This window comes from Somniosus microcephalus, chromosome 3, assembly GCF_052327205.1.
Source record: "Somniosus microcephalus isolate GS21.2 chromosome 3, FLI_Smic_1.0, whole genome shotgun sequence".
In the NCBI taxonomy this organism is placed as follows: Eukaryota; Metazoa; Chordata; class Chondrichthyes; order Squaliformes; family Somniosidae; genus Somniosus; species Somniosus microcephalus.
Window position 1 is genome coordinate 94535678 of NC_140989.1, and position 19639 is coordinate 94555316.

Consider the following 19639-nt stretch of genomic DNA (forward strand, 5'->3'; position numbering starts at 1 on the left):
ATTCTTTTTCATGCCCTTAATTTGGTGTGATCAGAAAACTTCTATATAATTATTCTGATGCCTACGCTCATAAATAGAAAGCAAACAGGGTCCAGTGGAGATCCCCGAGAATACCACTACCCACATCTGAAAAACAAAAATATTTATCCCTTTCTGTGCTTTCTTTCCTCTAGCTATCCTTCTGTCTAAACAGCCATATTCCTTTAATACTAGGTCTTATTTTTGTAATAAACCTCTTATGTAGCATTTTATCAAACACCTTCTGAAAAATCTCTATATATACACACACACGCGCACACACACACACATATCCACATCTATCATTGTGCCTTTATCTACACTATACAATTGTAGGAACACTGGGATCGGTACCCTGATAAGAATATTTATCAAGAGACCCAGACAAATCCAGTGTAACTCCTCAGTAAGGAACCATGTGAGGTTTATCACCCAGGCTATGCCTTAGGAGAAATTGATGCCTATATTTGGCTTGTCAAACTGTCTTACATCAATCAGTTCAGATTAATTTAACAGTTACATTATTAACAACCTTCCAGTAGGATACACTCAAGCTACCTAATGAATGAGTTAACCCTTTTTTACCAAATCATCAAACAAGCCAGACAATAAAATCATGAACTAATGTTTCTTTATTAACTTTATAATCATAGTAAGAAGTGTTTAAACTTCGATATTGAGTGTTAAATGCCTTGCTGAATATAATTTGATAGTTAAGATCAGTGTCTGAAATTGATATAAAATGGTGAGATTAATTTATGATTAGACACCTTAGATAACTGACAAATTAACATCATTAGACAGCCGGTTTATTAAATAGATTAAAGTCTATATGTTCATAGTTAGCAATGTTTCCAGAACTTTGATCTGGAATTCACTGCCTGAAAAGGTGGTGGAAGTAGATTCAATAGTAACTTTCAAAAGGGAATTGGATATATACTTAAAAAGGAAAAAATTGCAGAGCTATGGGGAAAGAGAAGGGGAGTGGGACTAATTGGATAGCTCTTTCAAAGAGCTGGCACAGCCACGATGGGCCAACTGGCCTCCTTCTGTGCTGTATGATTCTATGATAACTTATACAACCTCATCCTTGAATTGCCTTGCCTTCCTCTGGGATGATGTTATTAGCCTTCTGAGACATCAGTGATGAGCCCCTGCCGTGGAGATGATATCTGTTCCTCTTGGGTTGCCCCCTCCTGGGTAAATTCACTTTCCATGCTGGCAGCTATATCTGGACGAATGGACACACTTATATCTGCCTGTATCTGGCCAGTACAGCTGTTAAATGTTATCTTCCCTGATCTCTCTCTCCCTCCCTCAAGAAGATGAGGGATGATTCGCTCGGAGATGCATGTTTTGTCTTTTATGGAGATGCACGTTTTGTCTTAGACGCCCTGCTACATACACTAGACAAAGAACTCTTACACTGTAATACTTAGTACTACCAAGTGAAACTTAAAACTAACCAAAAGCTTCTACCACTATACATCTAATACAAACTTCTATTGCTCTCTTTTTTTAGTGTCAAAACATCATCTTATATCCTTGATTTTCAAAGAAACCAACCTCAATATTATAATTAACCAATTTGAATAACACGTGTATCAGGAGAGTTCACCCTTTAGGTGTCAATTAGCTCACACAGCCTAGTTAGTACCATGATGACCTCAGGTTAATGAAGCATCAGAATGCAGGAATGCCAGGTGGCACTTTCACTATCCTGACTTCTCAGTTTATTTTTAACAAAGAGCCTTACATACTTTCAGATAAGAAGTAACATAGTTATATCTCTTTACACCCTATTTCCAAGCCTGTGGCCTTGATGTTTCATTTCACATAAGCATTCATGGTTTTAATTAGCATTCATTTTTTTATAGTTTCTGATTACTGACTCCATTTTGGGGACACATTCAAGGCAATTTTTAGGGCATTTTTCATATAAATTATTTTTGAACTGCAGTCACTCTTGTTAAGTAGGCAAACATGGAAGGGGCAGGGGAGGGAGGGCAAATGAAGTGGTTTGTGGTTGGGGAAAAAAGGAGTTTGGGTTGTCCTTACCTGTCGGGATCAGAAACAACAGAGACTCAGCACCAATCCATAGAGAAAACCATGCAGTACATTTCCTCAGCCCGTCATTACTCCCTTAACTAGTTTCGCTGTTTCCTCCCTTTCAACCAATTCCTGATCCAACTCCAAGTTTTATTGAAGACTTTGTGGAAGTGTAGACCCACTATATGATAGGGCTTTCCAACGTCCACTTAGGATGTCATTTTCTCAAAAAGAACATGATGTTGGTCAGAAAGCATCTGTGTACCATCTGACATTATGTTGGTTATCGTTTAATAGGCTATTTGAAGAAATATCAAATAATATTCATGAACTACAGGATATTTTGCCTCCTGAGCTCACACAAATCCACGGCAATCTTCTGCCAAGGTTGTTCTTGTAATGGTGTTCATCAGCGGTTCTTTTCTTTAAGTTGGTTTATTAATGTAGCAAAATTCACACGAACACTTTTTCTCTCTTATAGTCTTGCTGATGCTTGGCCACTAGAAAGATAAATTTGCTGTTTCCTGGCATTTTATCAATCCTTGACATCCACAATGGATGTCATCAAGCACTTTGCATCATTGTTGCAGGAAGTACCATCCTGTTCTGGCACACTACAAAGCCATTCATTACTGAGAGTTCAGTACAGTATAATATTCGCTCAATGTATCAGTTACACTTTGAAGATACTTAAGGCACCCATCTTTAGTACACTTGATAGCCAGTTGAAGTTTTCTGCCTGTAGATTTTGTTTTTCTTGTACTTGTAAATCTCTCTCCAGATGTTGGCTTGCTGGCCTTTACTGTTTCCACATATGCTTATATCTCAATATCAGTATCTGATCTGTTCGTATTTTCAGTCAGATTCTTGGATAGAATTTCTGTTACAATGAACTCTTTCCCTGGAACATATTTCATTTTACAAATGATACAGTTGGTATGCACCATTCCGTAGGTTCAGCAGCTTCCTCAGTAATCCCATCTATTTTATTCTTTTTTTCATTCACCTTGGGAAGTATTAGGAATGGAACTTAATAGGGTATATTCACGCTGTAAGGGACGGCATCACCCTTGAACACAATCTTTACAGGTACATCGGCCTGGATTTTGCTGTAATAGTAACAGTGAGGCTATCAGCGTTCACCATTATTACAGGGTAAATCTGACCGCAACTTCTGGCATCCACACATGCGCAGTTAAACGTGGAAATCCACAAGTTGCTGTCAGAGATACCCTGCTCCTCTACAGGGTTCGCTGTTGCAGTCCTCACCTATAGACTTGGCATTGAAATCACTGTAATGGCATAAACTTGGGGTAATTGCCCACTACAAATTACACACTAAAAATGGCTGAAAAAGTCAGGGCTAGTGCATTCAGGAGTAAGTGAGTTTTTTAATGGCATAACAAGTGATAATTACTGCTGAACAACCTCTTTGGCCCTGAAAAATTAAGTTTACAAGTGTGGAGTCTCATTCCCTCAGAAGAAAATGAATGTTGGAGATTTAATAAAAATAAAAATTGACATTAATTTTTTTTAAGTATTCTGTCTCTCTCCCTTAATTGCATCTATATTTCCCAATCTTTATTTTGCTTCCTGTACATGATTTAAATGTAATTTATATTTCCTGTTTTTTTTTATTTCCTGGTTTAGATTCTACGTGGCTGAATGAGGATTCTTCAATCTGATTGGTTGAAGAGCCTCACTGTTGCTTTGCCTGCTCACAGACGCCACAAGTCCCCTGTAGAGGTCGCTGGATGATTGGTCCCCTGTAGAGATGCCAGATGACTGGAAGTCTCCACTAACAAGCCCACAAAATTCTCTCTGGGCAATTGTACGTGAGATGAATGGCGAAACAGTGAGAGGAAAATCCGGGCCATCTTTGTTAATCCTCTCTGCTTTTTTTACCAGATCCATTTTGCATGCTGGTCCCCAGTCCAGTCATGTGAACCCCATCCATTAAAAAAATACATTCCTCCCTTGTAATGTAGTGTGCAACATAAAGTGTCCCTTGCAATCCTGTTTAATTTATGGAATTGCAGTTTAACATTTGACAGCTCTAATTGATAGACTGTAGTATGCATGCTGTGACATAACAGTACTGCACACACAAGTAGCAATCTTACCAAGCCTCAAGTTTGTGGATTCTTTAAAAAAAAAACTTAGTAAGCCCTGAAAAACCAAAAGAAAATGATTCAGATTATGATGACACACAACAGACCAAATCCCATTGTGATTGTGGAACAGTTTAGATTTGGCAAACGTAATTAGAATGAAAGGGAGAGTGTTTCCACTTAATTTTGTTGCTTTAAAAACCTAACATTTATTGCTAGTTTGCTACTTTTTTAAATGATGCTCCACAAGATTGTTTTCTCTGTGAGCTGAAGAGTGAATTCATTCACAAGAAACACCTGTGAGAAAAATATTTGACTTTTAAGACTTTGTGAAACTGGCTTAGCTATGGAAGTGATAAATTACAACACACAGGAACTGTCAGGAAAACCAACTTGCCATTATTGTAAATAAAATATATTTATGTTTCAGAAGAGAAATGGGTACAGAGGTGTCACCAGATACAACTTCCATTAAGAAAGTTGAATTTGCAAAAGCAGAGAAAGAGATCAAATGGAACACAATAGCCCAGATTTTCCTCACCGACGCGGGCGATGTCAGTGGCGGGTCGCGGCCCCACTGCTGGCTCCATCCCGCTCTGAGAAATGAATTTACCTCAATGGGGCTTGTTAAGCCCGCCCAGCGTGTTTCCCGGTCCAATTAGAGGAAGCGGGTCTGGTGATGTCACTCATGATGACGCATCATCAGCCGATTTCCTTAAAGAGACCATGGCCAACTTTCTTTTGACGTTTGTGCTGTCAGTGTTCTACAGCATTAAAGTGCTGCAAACACTGACAAGCACTACACAGAGGCAGAGGGCTGCACCCAGACTCTCCCATGACTCCCTCCATATGCTTATGGAGGGAGTCACAGCACACAGGGAGGTTGTCTACCCTTCCGATGGGTGGAAGAGACCTCCCCAGGAGACCAACGCAGCCTGGTTGCACATTGCAGAGGAGGTCACAAACAGGGATGTCGTCAGGAGGACCTGGGTGCAGTGGCACAAACCTTTCAATTATCTCATTAGATCACAAAACATTAGTACAAAGCCACACTCACCTTCATCCTCCTGTGCCTCTCATCACATCCCCATCACTCTGCCTTCCTTACCCTACTCCTGCACATCCTTACTCACACCAACTTACCTTGCACTCCATCCATCCCTCTCTCGCTATCTACATTATCACATCCCCATCTCACACTCGCCCTCATCCTAGTGCAATCATACCAACTAACAACACACAAGGGTAGGCACTTGGGTGTTTTATGCAATGTTCGTGTAAAGTTTCTGTTAATGTGTTGTCAAACATTGAAACCTTTATTTTCAACACTTTGCATTTTTGGACAGATTTGTGTGCACCTTTGGAAGTGGCTTCGTGAGTTGCAGTGAATGATGAGACATAACGGTACCCCTCTGCAATGGTGATGAGTGTGAAAGGAATGGCTTGGGCATTGTAGGGATGCTTTATGGTGTTGGTGTGGGGTAGTGCCAACCTGGCACATCATGTGACAGTCAGGGTGTACAACGTCAAGTGAAGTAAATCTGGCTATGGTGATGCCATCCCTGGCCTCCTGGGCAGCAATGTGCTTGGGTGCTGATGACCTCTGTTCTGTGCAGCATCAGGTGATTGCGGAGAAGGTTGGTGTTGCTGGTGTGACTGATACTGCTGGTGTTGGGGCTGATCGTGGTTGGATTCTGAGGACCAAGGTGAGACAATATAAAGGGCACCCATGTTGATGGAATAGATGGCAGGTGAAGTAGAGATGACAGAAGCATTCTATCAATGGTGAGAGAGTTCTTCCAATGAGGTGAGTGTGGATGGAGAGTGGAAAGTGGAAAGTCCACAGAATCTGTGCTGGAAATGGACTGAGAAACAGCTTGTGGCTGAGGCAAGTGATGATCTGTCAGATGGGAGCTTTTACTGTACTTTTGAAGCTGTCAAGTAATCAGCTGGAGCAATGGCCACTGAACTCCCGCCTCAGGTTGACAGCCATGGTCCCCGAACAGCGTGGCTCCCGTGGCCATGAAGTTAAAGTGAAAAAGTAAGTTAAAAAAGCCTGTTAATGGTCTGTTCGGTACATTATAATGAGTTTAATTGGGTTGCCTGCTGCTGCCTGTCTGGTCTGCTCAGCGCTGACAGACCCGACATCAGGAAAGGCGCGTTGCTGCGGGTTGACAGTGGGTTGCCGACCCGCTGTTTATAAAAAAAATTTAAAAAAAATCTTCCCACCCAACTCGACACCCTGGAACATTCTGGCCATTGTTTCTGTTGATGTAAATTAAAAAATTTAAAATGCCACGCAATGTTCAAAAATTTCACATGCAGCAATGTGATTTCTGTGCTCCAACTACAGAGCAGTTTCAGAGTTTTTGGAGTTTGTGTAGGAAGCACAAGTTTTACCTGGAGGAAGTATTGGGAGAAAGTGGTGAATAGGTATTGGGAGAAAAGTTTGTGTAAAAATAAACACTTTGTTGTTCAGATGGGGCTAGCCTTGCGTCTGATTTGAAGTAGCCCTTGCAATTATGGTTCCTTATTACACCCTTCATGGTTGAAGGATGAATCCTACCTGCCCATACCTGGGGTCCACGCCCGAAACGTTAAAAGAAATAAAAGATTTGCATTTATATAGCGCCTTTCACAACCACCAGATGTCCCAAAGCGCTTTAAATCCAATGAAGTACTTTTGAAGTGTAGTCACTGTTGTAATGTAGGAAACGTGGCAGCCAATTTGTGCACAGCAAGCTCCCACAAACAGCAATGTGATAATGACCAGATAATGTTTTTGATATGTTGATTGAGGGATAAATATTGGTTTGGACATGGGGATAACTCCCGTTCTTCGAAATAGTGCCATGGGCTCTTTTACCTCCACCTGAGAGCAGACAGGGCCTCGGTTTCTGTTCCCTCCACAGATGCCGACTGGCCTACTGTGCTTCTCCAGTGTTTTTTTGTTTCTGTTTTTAAAAAAAAAACTATTCATTCAGAGGACAGCATTAAAATAAAATATGGAAACATGGAATTAAAGGCCTAAATGAAGGCTTTGAGTAATACAGGGAAGTGCGATCCTGCCGCATGTGGCTGGGAAGTGCAGCTGAGACGTGGTATTTTGCTGGGGGCAGCAGGCAGAGCAGGGAAATGGCTTCGGTTGAGATGCGGAAAGAATTGGAAGATTATCTGAAAGGGCTGAACATCGAGACTGTGTGTGAGGAACATCCCGAGGTGAGTGAGCGGATCAGGAGAAGCAGGAGTGCGCTCAGTCCCGGAGCTCCAACTGGAACGGCGGTAACTGAGCAGCGACTCTGGCACCCAGGCTAGACAGTCGGTCGGAGCGGTGGCGGGGGGCGATCGCATCGTGTCAGTACCTCAGAGAGCGGCTAAAACCGGAGGAGAAGCCTAAACTTAGTAAAAATCAGAGGAAGTGGGTGCATTAAAAGTTATTCAAACGCGTTTTCATGGAACGGATGCTCTTTAAAAGAAATGCAGCTGTTTTTGTTAACCCAATGAGACATTTAATTCAGGAGAAACTTCTTTACTCAGAGTGGTTAGAATGTGGAACTCGCTACCCTAAGGAGTAGTTGAGGCAAATAACACAGATGCATTTAAGGCAGTGGTGGGCAAAATACAGCCCATGGGCCGTATCCAGCCCGTCAGTTCATTCTGTCCGGCCGCTAGACGGGACAGAAATAGAATGCGAGCCGGAGCTCGAGCTGCTCATCTTGATGACTGTTTTACTAAAGCGCCTTTACTTCCCGGTACCCAGAGTGCGATGGCAAGGGGCGTTCTCATCGCCGTCTTAGACACGGGAGTGGATCCTGGAGCATAAAGACTCTAGGTAATAGCACGCAATTATAGTTCAGGCCTTGCGTAGCTTCGGGCTCCCATACTCAGTACATTAAAGAGAACACCTCTCGCGTCAGAGGCCCCGCAGACTCGAGTTGCTCTGCCAAACAGCCACTCAGACTTACAGTACAACATATAATCGATCGATCATATAATCGATCGATCAATCATTTAGTAACAGAAGATTTTACTATTTTACACTACATTTTGTGTATTTAAGATGGTATCTGACTACTATCGGAATTTATATGTTTATAAATTATTGGGAGGGTAGAAGTGGGAGTGATGATCAACACTATGAGTAGGCCTGTTTCAAATTTACCAATTTAACACTTTGCTCTCACCAATGACCGTGAGTGGGGTTATTAATTGTTGCATAATTATTCACTCATTTTAATATTATCCCACTTAATTAGCATAGTGGAGGCATTACTAAATGGACCCGGGTATATTGGACATTGTATTCACTGTTTTTAATTTAAGCCCTTTTCCCCATACCATGAACAATTTAAGTTTATTGTCATGACTGGAAGTGGGTTATAGAGATTTATGTCATTGGCCAGTCCCAGTAATAAATAGCACTCGGGGAAGAAATGTGTATTATAATGGTGCCTTACTTGTGCCCATTCTCAAGTCCGCAAACTCTGTAGGCGTCTTGGCTTTACTCAGGAGTGATAGTACATTGACCATGAACAGGCCCAATTTGATGGGTGATCTGGGGCGCAATTTGCAGTATAAATCATTTTCTGAGTCACCTAATTATTTCTTAGCGAGATTTCAGAAGCATCAAAGTAGCACTTTCATGTGCAATTTTTAAAGGTTGTATAAATTATTTTATCCTGGATTGTGCCTTATACCTTGTTTATATTTACCAGTGGAAGCAGAATCGATCTCTCATTTTCCACTATAAGAATGAATTTAGACCATTTGGAATAAACGGACCGTGCACTTTTCAATGTGACTCATAAACCCGTATCCTGTTCGTTAGCCTGTTAATAAGTGTTATTTTTATTAAGTGCGGAAAGGACATGAAGGGTTCTTTATACAATAAATGTCATAACAAATGTTAATGGTAGCTGTTGTTACCACAATTCATTTTACATGTGTGGCAATGTTCCCTCTAATTTTTTTGTGCGCGGTCCCTTTAAATTTGCTGCACGGCCGTGTGGTATCTGTTCCAGCAGCAGGAGCTGGTGAGTAGCCTGCGCGGGACCTTGCGATTGGTGCGCGACCGCACACCTTAGGGGAAACATTGGTGTGCCGCCCTCAACAGCTCACCAAAACTTATTAAGTGACCCTCCAGCCCAAATAATTGCCCACCCCTGATTTAGGGGAAAGCTAGATAAGCACATATGGGAGAAAGGAATAGAAGGAAACGTTGATGAGGTTAGATGAGGCGGGGTGGAAGGAGGCTCGTGTGGAGTATAAACACCGGAATGGCCTGTTTCTGTGCTGTAAATACTTTGTAACACTTTGTAATATATTGAAGTAGGTTATGTTATCAACCGGAATAAGCAAAACTTGATTGGGCTTAACAGAGATGTCATAATGCATCCACATCAACATTATGTGCTCTATTACATAGATGAGCACTTTTTAGTTACCTTTCCTGAGTGCCACCAGCCAAAGAATGCATGAGGGTATGTGAGGTGCACTGAAAGACAGATAACCAATCATTAAAGCAAACTTTCTAATACCGAGTTTGCATTTTGTGGGTGAATCCCTTAATTACTTCCCGTTATCTGTTGCTTTAAAGTGACTCTGAAACAGTGCAAAATAGACGTCCGTGAGTGGGAACAACGTGCTCAATATAAGAAAGCATGGTGCAAAACCATCCATGAAGTCACCTCCTAATATAAGGCCCACCACATTGCTGATGCTCAATGTCAACTCCAGCTGAGGAAGTCTCACTTGAAAAAATCAAGATTCCCAACCTGATGTATCCGGGAGCCACTGATCAATCTGCAGACACTCATTCTGTGCTAACATAGAAGATAGGAGCAGGAGTAGGCCATTCGGCCCCTCAAGCCTGCTCCGCCATTCAATGAGATCATGGCTGATCATTCAAACTCAGTACCCTGTCCCTGCCTTCTCCCCATATCCCTTGATCCTTTTAGCCTTAAGAAATATATCTAACTCCTTCTTGAATATATTTAATGAATTGGCCTCTACTGCCTTCTGTGGTAGAGAATTCCACAGGTTCACCACTCTCTGGGAGAAGAAATTCCTCCTCATCTCTGTCCTAAATGGCTTACCCCTTATCTTTACTGTGGCCCCTGGTTCTGGACTCCCCCGCCATCAGGAACATCCTTCCTGCATCTAGTCTGTCTAGTCCTGTTAGAATTTTATAAGTTTCAATGAGATCCCCTCTCATTCTTCTAAACTCCAGCGAGTATAAGCCCAATCGACCCAATCTCTCCTCATACGTCATTCCTGCCATCCCAGGTATCAGTCTGGTGAATCTTTGCTGCACTCCCTCCATGGCAAGAACATCCTTCCTCAGATAAGGCGACCAAAACTGCACACACAGGGTGTGGTCTCACCAAGGCCCTGTACAACTGCAGCAAGACATCCTTGCTCCTGTACTCGAATCCTCTCGCTATGAAGGCCAACATACCATTTGCCTTCTTAACCGCCTGCTGCACCTGCATGCTTACCTTCAGCGAAAGGTGCACAAGGACACCCAGGTCTCGTTGCACTTCCCCTTCTCCCAATCTATTGCCGTTCAGATAATAATCTGCCTTCCTGTTTTTGCCACCGAAGTGGATAACCTCACATTTATCCACATTATATTGCATTTGCCATGCATCTGCCCAATCACCCAATCTGTCCAAATCATACTGGAGTTTCTCTGCATCCTCCTCACAGCACACATGCCCACCCAGCTTTGTGTCGTCTGCAAACTTGGAGATATTACATCTAGTTCCCTCGTCTAGATCATTAATATATATTGTGACTAGCTGGGGTCCTTGGACCGATCCCTGCGGTACCCCACTAGTCACTGTCTGCCACTCAGAAAAAGACCCATTTATTCCAACTCTTTACTTCCTGTCTGCCAGCCAGTTCTCTATCCAAGTCTGTACCTTGCCCCCAATCCCATGTGCCTTAACTTTACACGCTAATCTCTTATGCGGGACCTTATCGAAAGCCTTCTGAAAGTCCAAATACACCACATCCACTGGTTCTCCCTTATCTATTCTACCAGTTACATCCTCAAAAAATTCCAGTAGATTAGTCAAGCACGATTTACCTTTTGTAAATCCATGTTGACTTTGTCTGATCCTGTCACTGTTTTCTAAGTGCTCTGCTATTACATCTTTTATAATGGACTTTAGCATTTTCCCCACTACCGATGTCAGGCTTACCAGTCTATAATTCCCTGTTTTCTCTCTACCACCTTTTTTGAACAGTGGGGTAACATTAGCTACCCTCCAATCCATGGGAACTGTTCCAGAGTCTATAGAATTTTGGAAGATGACCAGCAATGCATCTACTATTTCTAGGGCCACTTCCTTAAGTACCCTAGGATGTAGATTATCAGGCCCTGGGGATTTATCGGCCTTCAATCCCGTCAATTTCCCTAACACCATTTCCCTACAAATACTGATTTCATTCAGTTCCTCCCTCTCATTAGACCCTATGTTCCCCGACATCTCTGGGAGGTTACTTGTGTCCTCCTTTGTGAAGAAAGAACCAAAGTATGTATTTAATTGGTCTGCCATTTCTTTGTTCCCCATTATAAATTCCCCTGATTCTGACTGCAAGGGACCTATGCTTGAATTCACCAATCTTTTTCTCTTCATATATCTATAAAAGCTAAAATAGATCTCGTCAGTCATCAAAGAACTCACTGCAAAAAGTGAGACGATATTCTTCAATATCGAAGGAAGAACGACAAACTAGTATCGAGGATAAACAGCATAAAAAAGTGTTACAACGAACCTAACATGATTTTGGCGTAATTGGAAAAAGTTGATGCCACCTCTGATTGACTCTCTTCCCAAGTCACCTGTCACATCCTTTCTTCAAGATTCACTTAAACTGTCATGGGTTGATATATTTTCCAGTACCATTCAAGATATGTGGCTTCTACCATACCAATGTTCAGTTAAAGATCAATTTGCGGCAGTTTTTATTTTTAATGCAATCTCAAAATGTGTGTGTTGTACAGAAAAACCAGCCAGGCCCTTTATCCACATCTACTATTAGAGGAACATGCTCATTTTTACCATGTGCTCATCAGCTAGGCTCTACTGAAGAGCTGCTTGAAAGCCAATTGCTCACAGAAAGAAAAACTGTTTAAAAAGGAACACTATGGGACCCTTAGTGGGGTAAATACATTGAAAAACTTTCCTCCTCCCCCATCACATTGACTTTTAAATGTTGGTGTTAAGCAATACAGCTCTTAATAAAACACTGAACACCACTGAGAAGATTAATTTGACTAGTTCATCTCCTGTGGCATTGCACAGTCAGTCAGAGAATATAGGGCTGGATTTTGATTGAGGAGGCGTGTAGGAGGCGGGATTACAACTTTCATGGTTGTAGTCCCGCCTCCATCGAGTTGTGGCCAACCCACGCGATTTTCACTTGATTGACCTTGTTGAGCCCGCCCAGTGGGCTCAGCAGGCCAATTAAGGGCCACCCGGCAACAGGTGACGTCACAAATTGACATTTCATTTGTCAAAAGCTTTTGACAGATGAAATATCAGCATTTGACAGCTGTTTGAAGCTGTCAAACACTGACAATCTGTACTCCAAGTTAATTCCTTCCTCTCAGGCTGATATAGAGATCTCTCCAGAACAGAAAGCTGAATGCTGCAACTTTTGACAGCTCGCGGCCATTCTGCTTTCTGCGCCGGTGAGATGAGGGACTCCCGAGACCTGAAGGAAGGAAGGCTGTAAAGGTAAGTAAATGTAAGTAAAACTTCTTTAAACACTTTACACACACCAAACACACTTACCTCTGAACTCATGCACACTGAACACTGGACATCTTGAATCCTCCAAGCCCGACAGCCCGCCTCGCTAACTTGGCGTGGTTTGGAGCTTCATCAATTAAAGTAGGGATTAGGCTAAAAACTGCCTCTTAACAGGTAGTTAATTGGCACTAATCCCCTTCCCGCCTCGGGGAGGCGGGTCCCAGCACAGGTCGGGTATCCGCCTCCTTTGAAACTGGCATGGAGGCGGGATGGGTTCGTGCCCTCCGATTTCGAGATTTTAACCTCCCACATGCCTCCAATCCCGCCTCCACGGCCCAATGAAAATCCTGCCCATAGTCTCTCTCTTACCGTTTCTGTTGCTTTCGTGTTGCTGGTTCTCTCTGTCTCTCCTTTTCTGTTTGTCTCTTTCTTACTTTTCTGCTTCTCTCTCCCTAACTCTTTTTGCTGCTATCTGCCCTCTTCACCACATCTCTCTTTTTCTTTCCTTTTGTGTGGATGGTGTGTCAGGGAAAGTTACCACTGAAAACTGCAGGCTGCATTTTCCTGTCGAAGTTGCAAGGAAAATGTGGCCTGCAGCCCCAGGCAATCCCCCTCCTCCCCCATCACTCATTTTACCTCACTTCCAACCTACCCCTTTGCCTTCCCATTACCCCCTCACTTCCTATCACCGCCTCACTCCCATTGCCACTCCCACCTCGTCCTCTTTGAACTACTTGCTCAACTCCTGAATCTTCCCACTCACTCACCTCACCTTCCATCACTCACTCCATTTGAGGGTCGGTGGCAAGAAGCCAGATGACCCCCTATCCTCACTCTCAACCTGTTTCCTTCCTCCCCTCTTATCATTTTCCCTAAAAGAAGCTTTGTTTCCTCTCAAATTCAAATATATTGTATAAGCCCTTTCTCTTTATCTGTGTGTCTATGCCTCTATCAAACACACATTTCAGTAATTGGGAAGTTTACATAAGAACATAAGACATAGGAGCAGTAGGAGGTCATTCGGCCCCTCAAGCCTGCTCCGTCATTCAGTAAGATCATGGCTGATCTGATCTTGGCCTCAACTCCACTTCCCTGCCCGCGCCCCATAACCCTTGACTCTCTCTTATCGTTCAAAAATCTGTCTATCTCCACCTTTAAATATATTCAATGACCCAGCCTCCACAGCTCTCTGGGGAAGAGAATTCCAAAGATTCACGACCTCCTGAGAGAAGAAATTCTTCCTCATTTCCGATTTAAAAGGGTGCCCCCTTATTCTGAAATTATGCACCCTAGTTCTAGAATCCCCCACGAGGGGAAACATCCTCTCTGCATCTACCCTGTCAAGCCTCTTCAGAATCTTATATGTTTCAATAAGATCCCTTCATATTCTTCTAAACTCCAATGAGTATAGGCCCAACCTGCTCAACCTTTCTTCATAAGACATCCCCTTCATCTCAGGAATCAACCTAGTGAACTTTCTCTGAACTGCCTCCAATGCAAGTATATCCTTCCTTAAATAAGGAGACCAAAACTGTGCACAGTACTTCAGGTATGGTCTCACCAACGCCCTGTACAGTTGTAGCAGGACTTCCCTGCTTTTATACTCCATTCCCTTTGCAATAAAGGCCAACATTCCATTTGCCTTCCTAATTACTTGCTGTACCTGCATGCTAACTTTTTGTGATTCATGTACAAGGACCCCCAGATCCCTCTGTACCTCAGCATTTTGTAATCTCTCTCTATTTAAATAATAATTTGCTTTGATATTTTTCCTACCAAAGTGGATAAACTCGCATTTTCCCACATTAAACTCCATCTGCCAGATTTTTGCCCACTCACTTAGCCAATTTGTTGTGGTGGTACAGGGAACCATGACAGATCAGTGATGAGATTAACATTGGAAATCTGAGTAGATTGTCACCTACAGTGAAATGTAACAGATAAGCATAGACTTTTTCTCCATTAGAATTTCCATAGGAAATGATTACATAGCATTTTCAATGGCCCACATAAGAATCTTAATATATAATTGGTCGATCTTCCAGGCATTGCGCATAGGGATTCGAGAACAAGTGTAAATCTTCAGGTGATAATTGGATGAAGGTGAACAAACATAATTCAGTCCCAATTTTAAAGTCCTACATTCGGTTCTTATTTTTATATATTCCCATTATTATAAATTCCTATGTCCACATTTATAATGGAAACTTGTCATACTGTAATTACACTCTTCTGCCAGCCCCTCCACTGGAATAAGACTTAATACAGTGTAATAAGTTTACTTAGGCAGGTTCCATTATAAATGTGGATATAAAAAAATTATATTGGCAATTAGTTGACAGGAAATGAATGCAGACATAAAATTCTTAATATTTAATAATATATATGACTCCATAATCAGTCAACTTACCTGTAGAACTACTTGGTTTACAGAATTGATTGCTGTATCCCACAAAGCCTAAATTATTTTTAATTTAGAAGTTTTATTCTTGTTCTTTTTTTGTAGGTGTTCACAGTTGAAGCTATGATGCCTTATGTACAACACCTTAAAGGGGCACACAGTAAGAACTTGTTTCTTAAAGACAAGAAGAAAAAATGCTTGTGGTTAGTGACGGTCCTATACAACCGACAAGTCAACTTGAATGAACTAGCAAAGAAGCTGGGTTCTGGAAGTGGAAATCTGCGCTTTGCAGATGAAGGGACAATGCTGGAAAAATTAAAAGTTGGTCAAGGTTGTGCAACACCACTTGCTTTGTTTTGTGATAAACAAGGGGATGTAAAATTTGTGTTGGATTCAAACTTTGTGGATGGAGGACATGAAAGAATCTACTTTCACCCAATGATTAATTCAGCCACTATGGGTATAAAGCCTGTCGACTTCCTGCACTTTGTAAAGGAAACAGGACATGAACCCACAATTCTGAATTTTGATTAAAATGTAAACAAAAGCTTAAATAAACAGAATTGCAGCTGGCTGGATGTATCCAAATTTTTACAATAACATTTTTGAAATTGCCATTACTTTCATTGTATTAAATACTTCCACTAAATATTTTTTTAAGTTTTAGCATGCGTTCTCACATTTGTATTAATGGAAGAGTGCCACAGTCTCGGATGCATTGATTACCTGTTGTATCATGTCTTTTACCACTAATTGTATAAATATATGAGATGGAGAGAATTGCTTACAATGTATTTGACAGATTTTTTGCTTCTCCAGTTAAATGTTCATAGTACAAGGTTTTGTGAAATTTTTGTGCACGAGGTGAAGATGTTTAGTGCTGGGGAATTAGAAGAATTTCCATTTTTGATAGTGTTGGCATCAAGCAGTCTCAAGTCAGATTAAACACAATTAGATGCAGAGTAAGTCTCTCTACTCTTTCCCAAAACATGTGCCTCTGCTCCAACCTCAGAAAAGCATCTCCTGGTGCTTCAGTGTGACAGCTTTCCATTTTTCACAATATCCAACTTGGAACTTTTTGAGTGAGTTTAATTTTAGTGCCACATTAGGAAAATTTCTGTGCTGTAGGCCTATGTTTGAAATTGAACTGAGAACAGTCAGCATTCAGTGGCGACTCAAACCCAAGTATCAGGTGAAATGCCCATGTCTAAAAGCATTGCAAAACTGGGCTTATTTTAGTTTTGTAACCTAGCACTAAAAATAAATTTGTTATGCTAATAAAATTAAGACAACTGAGCTTATGTTTTACTACTACTGTACTACAAAATTTCTCTTCGTCAGCTCAGAGCAACGATTGGGCTGAATGAATTCACTCCAGTGTTGTCAGTTTTGAACTAGCCTGGCCATTTCAGTCATCTGTATCCCTTTATGTAACAAGCCACTCTTGACATTGTCTATCTAGCGCTCCCTTGGTCTTCTTCGGCTTCTTGTTCCATATAACGTGAATAAATGCGAGGTTAACCACTTTGGTGTCAAAAACAAGAAGGCAGATTATTATCTGAATGGCAATAGATTGGGAGGAGGGGAAGTGCAACGAGACCTGGCGTCCTTGTGCACTAGTCGCTGAAGGTAAGCATGCAGGTGCAGCAGGCGGTTAAGAAGGCAAATGGTATGTTGGCCTTCATAGCGAGAGGGTTTGAGTACAGGAACAAATATGTCTTGCTGCAGTTGTACAGGGCCTTGGTGAGACCACATCTTGAGTATTGTGTGCAGTTTTGGTCGCCTTATCTGAGGAAGGATGTTCTTGCCATGGAAGGAGTGCAGCGAAGATTCACCAGGCTGATACCTGGGATGGCAGGAATGACGTATGAGGAGAGATTGGGTCGATTGGGCTTGTACTCGCTGGAGTTTAGAAGAATGAGAGGGGATCTCATTGAAAATTATAAAATTCTAACAGGACTAGACAGACTAGATGCAGGAAGGATGTTCCCGATGGTTGGGGAGTCCAGAACCAGGGGTCACAGTCTAAGGATTAGGGGTAAGCCATTTAGGACAGAGATGAGGAGGAATTTCTTCACCCAGAGAGTGGTGAACCTGTGGAATTCTCTACCACAGAAGGCAGTAGAGGCCAATTCATTAAATATATTCAAGAAGGAGTTGGATATATTTCTTAAGGCTAAATGGATCAAGGGATATGGGGAGAAAGCAGGGACCGGGTACTGAATTTGGATGATCAGCCATGATCGCATTGAATGGCGGAGCAGGCTCGAGGGGCCGAATGGCCTACTCCTGCTCCTATCTTCTATGTTTCTGTGTACCTCTGTATGCAGGGCCAAGAAAGGTATTCTAGCTGTTTCCATTCTTGTTTTTATGGTGAAATAATGTACCAACTTGTTTTTCAAGTAAATCTGATTTTTTAATATAATTTCATTATGTTGTGAAATACAGTAGTAAGGACTAAATGAGTGAAATAAGTATTGTTATGAACTTGAGAAAAACTTTCAAAATTTTTTGTTTCCACTGCCTCCAGTTTCCTCTCCTGAAGCTGAATGCGAAGGCTGATGCTGGGATACAGTTCCACTAACATTGACAACTCACTGACATGTCACCCAAGTAGCTATTCTTCCTGTGGAAACCTGGACAAATTATTCAATCATGGAGGGGAGGTTATCAAACTGAGGTTGAGTCTGACAGACACCAGTAGCCAGCAGGGGTCACTAGACAGTGATCAAGAAAGAAAGAAAACTTGTATTTATATAGTACCTTGTCACATGCTCAAGAAGTGCTAAAGCATTTCACATCCAGTGAATTACTTTAGATGTAGTCTCAATTGTTATATTGGCAAACATGGCAGCCAATTTAGCACACAGCAAGATCATGCAAACAGCAATGAGATGAATAACTAGTTAATTTGTTTTGGTAGTGTTGATTATAGGATAAATGTTGGCTGGTACACACGAAAAAGCCCCTACTGCACTTCAAATGCCATGGGATCTTTACGACCACCTGAATAGGCAGATGGGACTTGGTTTGATGCCTCATCCAAAAGATAGCACCTCCGACAATGCAGCACTCCATCATTACTGCAGTAGATTACGCAATTGTAAGAAGTGTTATTGAAGCTGTAGTAGCACACATTTACACTTTCTTCACATATGGGTAGGCAACAAATAGTTCAAACAATTAATATATTGTGGCGGAGCCACCAGGGGGACTCTGATCTAATGTGCATAATTATCTTTAACAAATTATTAGCTACAGAATGAATCGGTATCTTTGTTCATATCATTGCATGTACATAGCGCGGTCCCTTTAAGAATGAGACCAAACGCGATGACGTCATCACGTTGATCACATGATCCTCCAGCGGCAGGATGACATCATGACGTCAGGCTGGGGAGCCACCCAAGCCAGTCCTCGTGGAGCCAGCAAAGAGTACAGACCTGTAATGTAGTTCTCCTATGTTTTCGTTTTAAATTCTGTTGATTAGTATTAAACATCGTTTGTTTGATAGACTGACTCGACCTCAGTCCTTTAGTTAGGAATCTAGCCATTCCTACAGTGGTGACTGTGGTGTCCGAGTATAAATAATACACGGACTGCAGGAGAACAATAATAACAGGTATTTACTGAACAGAGGGTACTCTTTTATTTGGACCCAAAAAAGACCCAATTCAACTGTAAATAAACAAAAGTTCAACTAAACCTTAACAAATCAAATTAAAATTTGGTTTTCTGTGTTGATGATGCACTCCAGTCCCCGCGGCGCCCATCGGTCGCGGAAATGCTCAAGCGCACCGGCGGACACCGTGTGCTCCATCTCCAGGGCCACCCGGGCGCGAACATGGCCGCGGAAGAGATGCAGGCAATCCGGCTGGACGACCCCCTCGACCGCCCGCTGCCTGGACCAATTGATGGCTCTTTTAGCCAGGCCCAGGAGCAGGCCCACAAGGAGGTCCTCCAACCTGTCCGCTCCCCTCCGCACCGGGTGACCGTAGATCAAGAGCGTGGGACTGAAGTGCAACCAAAAATCGAGGAGCAGCCCCTTCAAGTAGTGAAAGAGGGGCTGCAACCTCTCACAATCCATATAAACGTGAAACACGGACTCCTCCAGGCCGCAAAAAATGCAGGCGGCCTGGGAGTCCGTGAACCTACTTAAAACCTTATTGCACGGGACCGCTCCGTGCAACACCCTCCAGGCCATGTCCCCGATGGAACAAGGGAGGACTCCCGCATAGAGAGCCCTCCATTGGGGACCTCCGCTACCGCCGGTCGGCAAAACGCCACGCCAAGGCGTG

At 42.3% G+C, this 19639-nt stretch overlaps 1 protein-coding gene across 1 annotated transcript; it reads left to right on the forward strand.

Moving 5' to 3' along the window:
• The first annotated feature begins 7260 nt into the window (after positions 1-7260).
• prorsd1 (prolyl-tRNA synthetase domain containing 1) lies at positions 7261-18852 on the forward strand. Its single transcript, XM_085981363.1, has 2 exons — positions 7261-7397; positions 15447-18852. The coding sequence occupies exons 1-2, from the start codon at positions 7314-7316 to the stop codon at positions 15873-15875; spliced, it is 513 nt and encodes a 170-aa protein (XP_085837489.1). The 5' UTR covers positions 7261-7313; the 3' UTR covers positions 15876-18852.
• The last annotated feature ends 787 nt before the right edge of the window (positions 18853-19639 follow it).